Consider the following 15,707-nt stretch of genomic DNA (forward strand, 5'->3'; position numbering starts at 1 on the left):
CTCCTGTCTCTCGTGAAACTATTTATAGGATACTCTTGGCCTTATTTGTCAGTTTTGTGGGCCCCACTCGAGCCTTTCTTTCGGTGCAATGACATGCTAGGTTCCTGCAAGCAGTGATGTGGGTAAAAATGTCCTATAACTGAATTTTTTATGACAAATGTGTCCTTGCACTTTGAGGCCCTAAGCGGAGTTCAACTGCAAATAGATTCAATACGGCTAGATATGTGTTTCATTCGGCATTGCTTCCAAGGGTGTTTTAGTTATTTCAATCAATTAAATGCAATTAATATAATTAGTTTAGTTTAACAAACATTTGTCATATTTTGAACCTGCCATGTTTTCATTTTTTTTTTAAATTTTACTTGATTTTAAATATATCATCCTAAAAAATCAATATGTTAAAAATATGAAAAATAAATAGTATTGTAGGGGAAAATGATGTATTTCTCAAAATGCTCCATAATTTTTTAATTCTTCTTAATATCTAAAATTCATGAAATTTTGTCTTTAAAATAACCTTTTTACCCTTCATAAAATTGAATTTCTTTCATACATGTGAAATTTCTCTTAAATATGTAAATTTTCTCTTAAATATGTACATTTGCTCTCAAATATGTGAATATATGAATTTTCTCTTAAATATATAAATTTCTTCTTAAATATGTGTTTTTTCTCTCAGATGATGCAGATTTTTTTTTAAATATGCGAATATGTATTTTTTTTAAATATGTGAATATTTCCTAAATATGTAGATTTTTTCTTAAATATGTAAATTTTATTCCTCTCAACTATGTGAATTTTTTCTTAAATATGTGATTTTCTTTTCAAATATATGAATTTCTTCTCAAATATGTGAGTTAACATGTTTGGGGATGTATCAGACAGAGTCTTTAATATACCTATTTTGATTCAAGTCAAGTTTTGGTATCTGTTTGACTTAAAAAGAAAAGACCCATATGGGTTAACAAGTTCATGCATGACCAGTTCAAGTCTTAACGGGTTTGGGTTTCAGATCTTTGATATGATTGGTAGAATAGACCTAATTACCTGACAATAAAAAATGTGTAAATTAATGGAACTAACTATAAAAAATATTTTCTCATTTTCTCAATGAATAGTTACAACAACAACAACTACGCCTCCATCCCAAAACAATTGGGGTCGGCGATATGAACAAAAAAAAAGAAAATCATTCTGGGTCTTCCACATGAATCCTTCTCCTCCAATCATTTCTATCCAATGTCATGTCCTCGGTGAGGTTCAAAGCATTCACATCCTTTCCTATCATCTTCATCCAAGTCTTTTTAGGCCTACTCCGACCTCTTTTAACTAATATATATTTCCATTTCTCCATCCTTCTAACTGGAGCATCATTAAGCCTTCGCCAAATATGTCCAATACACCATAGTGGAAATTGTCGGATGGAGAAATGGAAAAATATATCAGTTAAAAGAGGTCAGAGTAGGCCTAAAAAGACTTGGATGAAGATGATAGGAAAGGATGTGAATGCTTTGAACCTCACCGAGGACATGACATTGGATAGAAATGATTGGAGGAGAAGGATTCATGTGGAAGACCCAGAATGATTTTCTTTTTTTGTTCATATCGCCGACCCCAATTGTTTTGGGATGGAGGCGTAGTTGTTGTTGTTGTAACTATTCATTGAGAAAATTATATGCTAACTAATGAGAAGTTTATTAATCATTCTAAATAATGCCAACATTTAAGTATAAAAAAATATTTTCATACCAACTAATATTTCCAAGTTGAAATAAAAAGACATTAATGATATATCATATTCAAAATGTATCAAATTCAAGGAGTTACTGAGTATTATTCGTTAGAATTGGACTTTGTTTCAACCCGACAATTTCCACTACTGAAGGGTAATAGGAAGCATCTACAAAAAACAATGAATTGAAGTTTTGATTATTAAAAGGAAATTCATATTGATTTTAAGTTTATTAATATCTTTAAATATTTAATTGATTTTGTAACACGATATTTACCAATTATTATAGTTATTTCCTCATACTACCAAATATAAAAACAGGTTTAGGTACATAATCAGATCGGGTTTGGGTTGGTTCAATATTAAAATGGGTTTCAGTACATAATCGGGTCGGGTTCAGGTCGGTTTGGTTTTACAATATGGAGGACCATTTGGGTTTGGTATAAAAACTGTGTCGGATCCAAACGGGTTCAAGTCTTCATTTGCAATATCCAAAACCGACCCATTTTCATTACAAGTCTACATTTTGAACTTGACCCGAACCCATGGGTCTACTAAAATCAGTTCAGATTGGTATAATCTATTTGAGACGTCGAGTCGGGTTGGGTATACCCAACCCGGTTACACCCCTATCTATGTCATCATAATTTGGTTTTGAAATGGCATAATCTTGAAGCCATTTTTTGGGGATATCATGATTTTTGGTGTTGAAGAGCCATTACTTTGGAATATTGTACAATCATAAAATCGATTGCCACTCCTAAAGTTTGGCTCTCCACAAAATGATGGGAGAAAAGTAGACATGATATGGGGATATATGTGCATCCCTACTTAGCAAGAGATACCAAGCACTATGTAATTCATTGGTGCATAATGGCATTTAAGTATAATTAAGAAACTCTTAAACTATATCGCTCTTAAGTTATTTTGGGATATTGTAAAATCGTAAAATCCATTGGCCACTCCTAAAGTTTGGGTCTCCTCAAAATGAGGGGAGAAAAGTCGACATGACATGGGGATCTATTTTCACCCCTACTTAGCAACACATACTAAGCACTATGTAATTCATTGGTGCATAATGGCATTTAAGCATAATTAAGAAACTTTTTAACTATATAGATCTAAGTTATTTTGATTCCTTTAAAACATTGGACCTTATAATAACCTTCTGCATTATGCAAGAGGTAGCCTCATCAGGACTCAAACCCTAATATCTCACTTGCAGGCTCTAGGGGTGTCAATGAACCGGGTTTGGTTCAGACCCATGTGAAACCAGACTGATGACCTGATTTGAGATACTGGTACTGGGTCCAAACCCAAGTCCAATCAGACTCATCATAAGAGAAACCATATCCAAATTCTATAAGCATTACAAGAACATACCTAGTAAAATAATAAATTTTATCCTTTTTGCATTGAAAATTTGTGGATCTTAGTCAGAACTCGGGTTGGGCCTGGGTTAGGTATGAAAATTTACAAACCATACCTGGATCCATATTAATTGAACCCTTTGGGTTTGACCGGGATTATAATCGGACCTTCTTATTTATCACCAAACACTGACCCTAGAGGCTTCGGTGCGGGTTGGGTCCAAGTCAAACCCAACCCATTGACACCCCTACTTGCAGCCCCAGCACTTTACCATTGCACCAAGAAATGGCCCTCTAAAACTAGATTCATGTAGTGGTATAATTTCTTAGCCTTTTATTTTGGAAATATGGAGTGTTTATTAACAAACTTTCTTTGGCATAGTGCCCTACAAGAACATGCAATTGATCTCTCCATACCACACAAGCAAAGCTTCACACATGTCCGTGTGTGCGTTCACAACTTCACATTGTTTTGATTAAGTACACCACAAAATCAGCATCTGCGTCCACATACAATCATGGGCACATAAATGCTAAAAGACACCGAAGCTCATAATGTTAATAGTGACATGACGTTCTGTATGTGCTTTGTCAAAGCCACGGGCAACGATATCTTTCTTAGAAATGATCCCATTCTAATATGGTCCAATGACTGGCACATCACATGTCATACATAGTTTGTTTTCAATACAGATAGATGTGCACCATCTTCTGATGGCAATAATGATGATGTTGACTGTGATGGTAAATGGGTAATGATGTTACATGTTAAATCAACACATTAGGCAACATAATAGATGTCTTAAAAGTTAAAATAAAAAAATAGATGTCTTAAAAGAGCCTTTTTCTGGTGCTCTGACATTGAAAATAATAATAAGAAGAAGCAACCACTCACGGGATGCATGGAGCGAACAATTTCTTTTTATCTCAAGGAAAAAAACTGAAGGATTTTCCTAAAAAATAAAAGAAGGATCGAAGTGCTAATTTGAAGAAAATATTTGAATTTACCAAAAGCAATTTTATAATTTCACCTTCTTTAATCACGACCATCTATTTCCAAGTGCAATAGAAAAGACATAACAAACAAAAGGTAGGACAGAGGGAGAGAGAGATAGAGAGAAGTGGGGAGATAGCTCCAATTGGTAATTAATAGGGTGATTATTGACCATTGTTTCCATGAGTGACGTTCTTGCATGATTCTTATTTGCTTTTTTTACTTAAAATGAATTTTAAGTGCATATATATACATATATAGGAAAAATGGTAACTGCCTACTGTTAGTGAACAGGTATGTTTTTGTTGTTTTTAGTAAATCTAACCTTGTAGATGTGTTCGACACTGTCGATTTGTTGAAAAGCGATACTTGAATAATGTTTTTTGATAAAAAAGATAAGATTTTTAAGCTTTGAATATTTATAAAAAATTTAGACCACCCATTTTTAAACCTTATAAAAACCTATATGCATGTTAGAATTGGACGATCCAAGAGTGAATTCCTATAAAATCAAGTATGTAGAAGACGTATATATAGTCAAATTTAAGGAAAACATGAAAAACCCTTTTAAAAGCTGGGTATGCAGGCAATAGGGCAAAAAAGTGGCAGGCAGCTTCCACTATATACACATATATATAGGCACGATGCCAAATGAAACATGCAATTAGATTTTTGGTGTTTTTTCTAAATTTTGACTAAACATATGTGATCTATATGCTTGTTTTTATAGGAATCACTTCTTCGAGCAAATGATTCAGATGCATGAATAGTTTTTTATAAGGTTTAAAAAATCAAGGGCTTACAATTTTCATAAATTTTGAGGCTCTGAATGCATTTTGTTCATCCAAAATGCATTCTCTAAGTGTTGATTTCTAGTAAATCATTCATGCCGGTGGTTACAATTTATGAGGTTGGAATTTCGAAAAAAAACTTTAAAATGCTAGATGGAAGCTTGGAAATGGAAAACTTATAGACTTTTGGCTTAATCCATGAGTGTATAATATTGCGGTGGTTAGCATTGCTCAAAATGAGATTTCTAGAAAACCGGTCCATTCACTAATTAAAGAATATAAAGGCAACAAATATGGTGCATATGGACACTATCAGGGGGTGCAGTCTTGATGAATCCAAGGTTGGATCAACTTTGATAGTTAAATAATCAAATATTTTAGGCAGATAAAGAAGATATATTATAGTGGAAGGAAAATAAGGTTTTCAATTGCAGAGAAGCATGATACTCAACTCTTACACATCAACCGAAGTTTCAAACAACAACAACAACTACGCTTTCATCCCAAAACAATTGGGGTTGGCGATATGAACCAAAAAAGAAAATCATTCTGAGTCTTCCACATGAATCCTTCTCCTCCAATCATTTCTCCATCATTTTAACTTGAGCATCATTAGGCCTTCGCCGAATATGTCCAAACCACCGTAAACGATTCTCTCTCATCTTATTTTCAATGGATGCAATGCCTACCTTCTTACGTATCTCCTTGTTTCAAATCTTATCTTTTATTGTATTTTCACACATCCATCTAAGCATACGCATCTCAGCTACACTCATTTTTTGAATATGATGTCTCTTGTCAGCCCAATATTTTGTATCATATAGTAAAGCGGACCTAATTGTCGTCCTATAAAACTTTTCCTTCAACCGCAATGGCATTCTATAATCACACAACACTCCAATTACATTTTTCCATTTCATCCACCCAACCTTTTATCTTATGATTTACATCTCCATCAATTTCTCTATACTTTTGAATGATAGATCCCAAATATTTGAAACAGTCATCAACCGGTTTTTCTTGCTCACCAAGCTTCACTATACTCCCATCACTACTTCGTTGCTTACTAAACCGACATTTCATATATTATGTCATACTCTTACTCAACTTAAAACCTCTTGCTTCCAATGTCTATCTCCATAATTTTAACTTAACATTAACCCAACTCTAGACTCATCAATCAAAACAATATCATCAACAAACAACATACACCACAACATATTTTCTTAAATTGATCTCGTAAGCTCATCTATCACTATAGCAAATAGGAAAGGGCTTAATGCAGATCCTTGATGTAACTCAACCGTTATAGGAAATTTGGTTGTCACCCCTCCACAAGTGCGGACATTGGTTACTACTCCTTCGTACATATCTTTAATTATACTAATGTACTTGAGAGAAACATCAACCGAAGTTTAATTTGAGCAAATTAACATGGACTAAGCAACATTATCCTAGAGCTGCTATCACTCTGTCTTGCTATTGTTGATCGACTCTTATCTTACCAAGTGGTGCTGCTTATGTCATACTAACCACCAATATGCATCTTTTCATATTGTGTTCGGTTGTTCTCAACATTTTGCGTAAGACAATTTATCTGTTTGCGCGATGGAAGATTCCTGATCAACCCATTCAACAAGCCTTACCTTGCTGGGTAAACATTTCTTTGACTCCAAACTCATTTATAATGTATGGATTCTAGCCTTTCAACTTATCGTTCACCTATTGTGGGAAGCTCGTAATATCCTATTATTTCAGGATGTTCATATTTCTCATTAAAGACTAATTTCCTTCATTATGAATGAGATTAGAATGCATGTCTTACGGGTAACAAATGAGATATCATACCCTATTAAATCCAGATGGGTTTACTCAAACTCATGGGTTCCTCCTCCATTTGTTTGGATTCACTAGAAGAAATTTCACTTTTACTGGCACTAAAATTGCGCTAGTAAAGGACTTTATAAGTGCGATCATAGTAAGTCTTGTCGGTATAGCCGTTAAGTATGTAAGGGCTTTGATATTAAGGTTAACATATATAGTTTCAGAGAGGCTATCCTTGAGTCATCTAGAAAGGATGTAGTTGCATGCTTTAATGCTATGTTAGAAGAAAGAGGCAGACCCACAATGCAGAGATGATGCATCTTCAGGTTCAATCGATTTAAATGCGCATTGGCTCATAAAGAAAATAACTCTTTTGATAAGTTACTTGCTACGCTGGCTATCATGAAGGAAACTTGTATCAGAAAGATAAACCTCCTGACTTTATTCTAGATTCGAATGGTGTATAATGTTTACTTTTTTTTTTGTTATTGTAGTTTTTTATGTAATTTTCTGATAGGGTTCTGCCTAACCCCAGCTTGCTAATAAATAAATATTTGAATTGCCTAAAAAAAAGATCCGGGTTGAATTGTAGGTCCTACGATGTAGATCAGATTAGAATCTGCATATGGACTTGTTTAAAGTTCCTATTCATATCCTACGATAGCACCATGTTCGATCCGTTTGCATCCTCAAGGTGCAGTCCAATAGGGGTTTTACATTCCTTATCAGTGTATGGACAAACTATCTCTAGGCCAAACGAGAAAAATGGAGCACCTAACAACGCATTTTCACAGAACTATGAGATCACCCCAAAATGAGATCTTACCATTCGAGCCTTTTTTTTTTTCATGTTTTTCCTGGAGGTCTGGAAAAAACAGCAATCAATACGATTTCTCTAATCTGGCTTAATAGGGATGCAAACAATTCAGATTTGGACCGATATCAGCTTGTAAGGTTTGCATCTTAATAGGAATGTAGCCAATACCATGTAAGACTAATTGGATGTTGGCTAAATGAGATGGTAAAAGCTCATACCTTATCAGCTTTTTTTTACATGTAAACGATTTCGAATATCCATCAAATTCAGAATAAAAAAAATCTGAACCGGATATAGTTTTGGCTCACCAAATGCAACTAAATCGATTCGGATTCGTTCGGATATCGGATAAAATCCGATTCATTCATATATTTAACAAAGTGGAACCAACGGGCTTTCGTTCGAGGTGCGAATCTTTCTCTCTCTAGGGTTGTTGGGAACCCATATTTTCTTTAGAACTAGGGATTTTGGTTTTGCGTTTACTGATTGATCGGTTGATTCTGAAGCATCAAAAGAGGGGAAAATTTGTTAGAAAAAAGTGGGATCTATATATCGATCTAATTAAGGTTTTCGATTCCCCTGATTTTCCATCCGAAACTACATGTTATTCTCCGTTGCAATTATGTGTTTTCGTTTGAACGGCTTTGTTTTGGAGTTTTATCGATTGGGTTTGCTCGGTTGGTTGTCTCAGGTCCTTCTCAACTTGAATCGTGATGTTCAAGAACACATTCCAGTCGGGATTCCTTTCCATTCTGTACAGCTTGGGGTACATTTCTTTGATCTCGCTTTTTCTTTTCACGAATTCGTTGTCGTTTCCTTGCCTAATTGTGGGATTTTTGATCGATGGTGTTTTGGGTGTTTCGCGATAGGAGCAAACCTTTGCAGATATGGGACAAAGAAGGTTAGTGCGTGAAGTTTTCGCTTGCTTTCGTGGTGTATGCTGCTTTTGTTTATTGATTTATGAGTTTGCTTTTGTTGCTTCCTTCAAATAACGAGTTCTCTTGCTGCCTTTTCATTTTTCGGAAGAAAAGTAAGGGGGGAAGGGGTTGTGGTGGTTTGTTATGGTGCTGTAGTCTCTTTGTCATTATGAAATATTGGATTTGATATTTGAATTGGCGGAAACTTGAAGGGTTCTTTTGTTAACATAAAATGATTGTATGGTGGTAATTCTGCGTTGAAGATTTCTAGTGACTGTCATCTGTACGGTGTTTTTTTATAGTATGATCTCCATGTTGGTCATAGACCATTGGCACCATGCATTGTTCATTGCCTTGTTTTAAGTCGGGAAGTCGAACAGAACTTTTGTGTTTTGTCTTATATGTATTTGTATGATTTGCTGTCCTCCCTACAAGTATGCGTGCTGAGTTGAATCTATCAACGATAATGCACATGGCTTTATTGCTGTTTGAGTGATTCCCAACACTTCTTGGGAGCTAATATCTAGAAAAAACAAGGCTGCTTGACAAGTTCCTCACTTGGGTTTCCCAGAGGAGCAAGTGATTCACAAGTCAGTGCCTGATCCTAAGTTGACTGGTTCTGTTTTCGTATCCCTAATCAATCAAGACAAAATGGCAATTGACAAGCAGTGCAATCCGGTTGATTATGGTGATATCTCACTTTTTAGTTTGTCTCTAGCCCGTTTTGTGCCCTAATCAACCAAGACAAATATGATGAGCAGTGATACAATCTGGTTGATTATGGTGATATGTTATTTTTCTAGTTTCCCCCCGCCTCTTTGATTACTAAAAAACTGTGTTTGCAACATTGTGTCAATTTTGATGAATATACAGGTCTTTGTAAGGCTGAGTCATTTATTTTCTATTAGTCATCATTTTAGAAGTCTGACATATTGAATTCAAGGAATCTCTTACAATGCTTGGGCACAATGCCTTGGTAAGCTGTCATATCATTGCAGTTATAGTATGTATTATTTAGTGATGACATGGCATCTTTATCTGGTTGTATAATCCAAGAGAAATATAACATTCTCGAATGTTTACAAGTTCTTAAAAGCCAATGATGTATCTTAATAGTACACTTTCTAGTGTCCACTACCATTCATGAGTGGCTCAGATTATTCTCGCATGAGCAGCCTCTTTGATGCAGAGCATCTTGAAGATCCGCGCATTGAAGGCAAAGTTGGATCCATATCTAACCCATCAGATTCGATCCGGGATGTGATCTGTGGCAGATCCAATCATGCAGGACCACCTGGGTCTAATTGGATCTTCGCGTATCCAGATCCGTTTTGAATATCATGTTTCAATTTCTAGGATATTTTGTTTTCTCATAAATTGTATTTCTATGTTTGATTCCATTTTGTATGTTTGGAATCATTTATGTTTTTTTTATGTATTTTATTTTATGTAATTTTTATTTTATTTTTATTTTTAGGTGCCGGATTCTACGGATCCGGATAGTTCTAGGGCCCTGTAGGATTGTTTTGCGGCACTAGAAGGTGTATGAGATACTCAGGGTAGTTTTCTTTTTTTTTCTGATTTAAAAAAAAATATACCGTGAAGGGTTTTTGGAGCAAAAGCATCATTTGGATCTTTGATCTTATCCAATATCCAATTCAGCCCAAACCATAGATGGAGCCACCTTGATTGAACCTCTATAACCCTCATTTGAAATCAATTTGACCATAGAAGGTCAAAAAGGGTTGTTGGAGAGGCATTGATGCTCATTTTCAAAAGAAGCCCATGCATTGGGCCAAGTGGGCGGCACCTTGGAGAAGCCCACCCCCCTTTTGGTGTGATTGGAGCTGGGGGTGGCATCATCATTCTACCCTCCAGCAGAGCTTAAGAGCCCATGGGGGTCGACCATGGAGGGGGTCTTCTTGTTTTTGAGAAAGAAATTCGAAATGGTGATGAGGCAGGAAAAGATGCTATTCGAAGGGTGAATACAGTCCCGGTATTTTGGCCGTATCTCCCTAGATACTGGTCCAAATTGCATGATCTTTAGCTTTCTGGAAAGCTAAGATCGTGCTCTACAAGTTTTCTGTTTACCATTTGGCTTGATTCGGCTCGGTTAAGCCGTTAAAGTTTCAGACAAGTTTTCTGTTGACGGCATCAAGGAAGAAGGTGAAAGGAAAACTCGAGTTTGGAGGAGTGACATTGTTAGTGTGTGGTTCGGCTAGTGACTGATTGTGGCAGCACTAACTTGAGGGTGCTGGAGGTTGGAAGGTCACAACGGGCTATTGTGCAAGGGCATGAGACGGTGGCTGCTATCCAGCAACACTCCCTCTTGGTCCATCCGACTATTGTGCTTGGTTTTGTTCCTTTCTACTCGTTTTTGTTGCTAATTGCTAAGATCTTTGCTCATCGATTGCAAACTGCAAAACGAATTGATTGTTGTCCATGTACTGAGTGTTTACCAGTTTTTTATGATATTTAAGGTGATTTTTATCCATGTTTTGATTATGAAACATAGGGTTTTATCCATTTCATTTTTTTGTCAAAAAATCAGATTTTCGGTTCTGGAGTTGTCAGAGACAACTCCAAAGAATTGACTGTATCTGCTAAGATACTGGTCCATTTCCGGTGTTCTTGAGCTTCTTGGAAAGCTAAGACACGGACCTACAACATTGTTGTTGAGGTTGAGGCTCTATTCAGCCGACAGGGTCCCGAAAAATTTCTGTCAATCTGTCAGTCGGACAAAATCTGTGAGACCTTGTCCCGTCCAAAACATTGTGAACAATGTTCCGTATTTTGGGGATTTCTCACAATTTCCTCCAGGAAACTTTGATTTCTTTGATTCTGTGGAAAGCTAAGACAATGGTATGTAACTTTCATGTTTAACATTTCTGTTTATTCATACTGTAAGTAAATCAAAAGATTTGTTCTTTCTGTATCTACCGTAGAATTGAGCATGAGATTTCCTGTTATAGAATCCTGCATATGGTTTTGTAATTTTCGAATATATGGAGTTTTACTATGAAATTTCTAAATCTGAAAGTTAGTCTGGTTAGCTAACATTCATCCACACAATAGTGATGTTCGAGGTTTCTTTTGAAACTCTCATCTGCGTGCCCTAATCCGGGGTGTTTCATGCGGCTAATCAGAACCCAATTAGCAGGTTAGGCTAGTTAGCAATTAGTTCGTCAATGATTTTAAAATTCAATAGAGCGTGTGATTGCTCAAAAATTACGAAACATAGCTTTCTGAAAAGGTCTGAATCAGACCTTCAGTTCATTTGTTGGGAGTTTTCGCAAACTCCATCGTCTGAGGCATCAAAACCCTCTTCAAACAGGCTGTCCACCGAACCCGGAGAGCCTGTCCCAGATTTGACTATCAGTCTCGGTTTCGAGTCCGTGGAGAGGACATTCCTGATTCGAATCCAGTGATTTTGGATTCGTTGGAAAGGTGTGTGAGTCGCGCACAACTTTCCTTTGGATCGCCTCTGTCGAAACAGAGTGCACGAGTCCCGAAAACCCTATTTCCCATAGTCCTGTTCGGACTCATCTTGGTGAAAAAGCTTCCGCACATATTGAGATTTTTTTCGATCTTGGATCGTAGATCGGTGCATACCGAGTCCACATCACTCTTGCTTAGTGAGGTTGAGTGCCGAATGGCCTTCCAATTCTCATTAATTTTTTAAACACCAAGCAAGATTAGGAACAATTGCCAAGGAACAGATGCCATCATCACAATGAGATGCTAAATTTTCAGTCTGCTATATTTGAAATGTTAAAGAATCTTTAATGTATAGATTCTTGTTTAGCTAGAATTTGGTTAGGATATGAGTGAAACTCGAGGTCCAGAAGGTGTTAAAGCTTGTCAAGATCATTTTCCAAAAGCTTAATAAAGTAGTACTCTGCGGGTTTGTTTCAATGTTATGAACAAATCCAATTCAACTACATGTTTGTCTAATGCTCTTTTCTTTTATGTTTGCAATTTGGTTCCTTTTCTTCTTATTTTTAACTGTTTAATTTCATTTTGTGCATTAAATGCTTTTATATAATCACAGTTGCAAAAAAATGTTAATTCTCCTCTTTGGATTTATTCTAGTTATCAATGGTCAGATCAAGAGGCCACAAGACGAAGATATTCAGTCCAATGTGCTTGAAATAGTTGGCTCAAATGTGCAGTCAACATACATCACATGTCCTGCTGATCCTGCTGCAACACTTGGTATAAAGCTTCCTTATTTAGTTATGATTGTGAAGAATCTGAAGAAATACTTCACATTTGAGATCCAAATTCTGGATGATAAAAATGTGCGCCGTCGATTCAGAGCTTCAAATTTTCAAGTGTGTAAGTCTTGCCCATTGTTACTGTATTTATGATGTTCTTTTTTGCTTGTAATCATCCATCACTATGTTTTCTTGTAACAGTCATGTTGTCTCATGGTTGTGGCATTGTCTCTACTGAAGGCTGTTCCACTTCTTGGTTGTTAGTTTCTTCTTGTCTAGAGTTCCCATGATTTTAAGCAATAATAGTTGATTACAGTCCTTACTCTATTGTTATGAAGTTTAAACTGAATTTCAACCACCACACTCTTTTTCATTACAGAAAATCAAATCTCCTGAAAGAGTAAAGTTAATTATTGAAGACAACTGACAATAGTAAGCAACCAGTGTCCAAATCAATGACCAACCCCTGGAGGCTTTTAAAAATTGTATAGTAGTATGGTATGTTATTATGTGACGGTAAGCATCAGATGACTTACGATAAATACAATCATCTAAGCATGAGCATCATATGACTTCCAGTATCAGTTATATGTGTCATGTCCATTCCATATACATGATGTGCATATTCTCTGTGGGATGTAGTGGTTGTTGGTAAATCCTGAAACCTCTAGTTCTTTTGGATGAGCAGCTGCATGTCCTAGTAATCCAATATATATTATTTTCTGAGTTCCTTGACAAGAATAGGATTTCCTAATGCTGTAATTGTTCCAACTTTGTTTGAAGAAGCATTTTTTTTTCATTATTTGTATTCCTTTTATCTCAATTTGGGACATTTGGCCTACATTTTCAGGTTGATTCTTTATTACATTGGTTAAATTTGATTAATGACTAGGTTTTTGTGGGCCTTGAACCAAATATGGACTGTGAATGTAGCCAGCAGCTTGTATGACTTGGCAGAAGTCTTGTACACATTCAGATAAGTTACACCAAGTCAATATAGACACCAGCATGATGGATTGCTTTGGGTTGGGCTGTTTTATAGATTTCCCGAGTTCTTTTTATATCATGCTGCATGCCTAAAATGTTAAAAAATGAGGGTATGTTGGCGAGTTTGTGTACCTTAGTAAAATGACCCTTCAAAAATGTTCAGAACATAAAATTGAACTGAACTGTGCTTGAAGAATTTGTCTTTGAAGTGTGAACTGTTGCTATAAAAAATATCTACATGCATCGAAGTGTCTAATCTGATGGTTGTATTAGCTTGTTAATATTTTTGCCGGTCATTCTTTTCTGTGTTTCTCCCACATCAACATAATATGTGGCTAATATTTTTCAGTTGTATTATTGAATTACTATTACTGTGAATTAAACACTGTCTTGATTGTATATAAGTAACACAACCAATGGGAGAAAGAAATGTTGGAACTTCCCTGATATCTCTCTGAAGTTTTGGCAGGATTATATTGTGCAGGATGAAGAATATTTATGATTTTGATGTTGTTTGTTTAATATGCTTGTGTCTTGATATGATTTGTTGGAAATATATGATTACATTTGATTTGACTCAATGAACAACCTATTTTCCTTATTTCTTTGATGTCTGAGAAAAAATATTTATGGATTGTGTTTTGCAGGCCGTGACACGTGTGAAACCATATATCTGCACCATGCCCCTCAAGTTAGATGAGGGATGGAATCAGATTCAGCTGAACCTTGCAGATTTCACACGAAGAGCATATGGTACCAACTATGTTGAGACGCTGCGCGTTCAGGTTCATGCAAACTGCCGCCTGAGAAGAATATACTTCTCTGACCGCCTTTATTCGGAGGAGGAGCTTCCACCTGAGTTCAAATTATATCTACCAGTACAGGTGATCCACTTGTTCATCCCTTCGTGTTTTTCATGCCGTGCATTTACCATTCTGTATTTCTTTTCAGACTTTTTGTTTTCTGAAAATGGGGCAATGTTTCATGCAGAAGGCATAACTTGAAGTCTTGAAGCATCTTTCTGGAGAAAATAGAAATTGCAACTATGATGATCCCTCAAGGTTTTGGCCTGGTTGCTTCATAGGTGTATCTTAACATGTTTAGCTGCAGCTTGACATACAGAATATTAGACATGTATTCGACCTGTAGAAGGATTGTCCTCGGTCCTTTGATTTAAGAATTCTCATTAGTTCAGGTTTAATGTTCATGGTCTCAACATGTAACTCATCCTCTTCTTCATGTTCATAATTTTGATGAGAATTGGTTTCTTCACTGCAGTTTGTCATTAACCGAGGATATAAGAATTATCACTTTTAACAGAGTGGAAGCACAAACGGAAAGAATTGGAGGTTCTCTTGCGTAGATGTCCCATATACAATCTGTCTTGTATCATGGCGGCCAGGAAGTTTCTAGGCTAATTGTTTTCCACTGCATTATTGGTCTCTGAAAAAAACCTGAATAGCATATTTCTTTGGAAAATATATTTGACCATCTCCTCTAATTTTTCTGTTATTTTTTTCATTTTCATCACATTTTCCATTTTTCATTGTTCCCTTTGTTAATCGATAGTTTTTAACTGAAGCCATTAAATCTCCATGCCTTTGACTGCTGCTTTAAATGACTGGCAATATTGATTTCTTCTCTCCCAAAGCCTCACAAAAATCCTCACGGATATGGTAGCTGTTCTAATCGCTCTGCAAATTTTTGCACAAATGCAGCTATTTGAGGCCCATGGCACTTGGGGATGATTCCAACCCTATCTGGAACCCTATTTTTGAAAATTTGATGATCATAAGAAAAAACCAGACGAATGGCTACCGGTTTGTGTGTAGTGAAGTCCTGAAACAAAAAAATTTGGGCACATTCAATCTTCGATAGAAAACAATCTATAGTGAAAAACGCTGCAGGCTCATCTTTGCTTGGATGAACCCCGTGGCTGCTGGTGAATGAATGGGAGATGAGAACTACTAAAGGAAGGATAGATCAGAGGTTGCTTTAAAATGCTAAAGGCTAGCTTGCCTTCAGATAGATCTGTATGAAACATAAGAAAATAAACTG

General features: G+C 36.1%; 1 protein-coding gene across 1 annotated transcript; it reads left to right on the forward strand.

The window, feature by feature from the left end:
- The first annotated feature begins 7,928 nt into the window (after positions 1–7,928).
- Positions 7,929–14,905, forward strand: LOC149819690 (uncharacterized). Its single transcript, XM_089982044.1, has 6 exons — positions 7,929–8,094; positions 8,220–8,294; positions 8,398–8,429; positions 12,538–12,779; positions 14,297–14,533; positions 14,640–14,905. Exons 2-6 carry the CDS (start codon positions 8,242–8,244, stop codon positions 14,646–14,648), a joined length of 573 nt encoding a protein of 190 aa, XP_089838170.1. The 5' UTR covers positions 7,929–8,094; positions 8,220–8,241; the 3' UTR covers positions 14,649–14,905.
- Positions 14,906–15,707: the final 802 nt, after the last annotated feature.

This window comes from Nuphar pumila, chromosome 12 (assembly GCF_984573655.1).
Source record: "Nuphar pumila chromosome 12, dmNupPumi1.hap1.1, whole genome shotgun sequence".
NCBI lineage: Eukaryota > Viridiplantae > Streptophyta > Magnoliopsida > Nymphaeales > Nymphaeaceae > Nuphar > Nuphar pumila.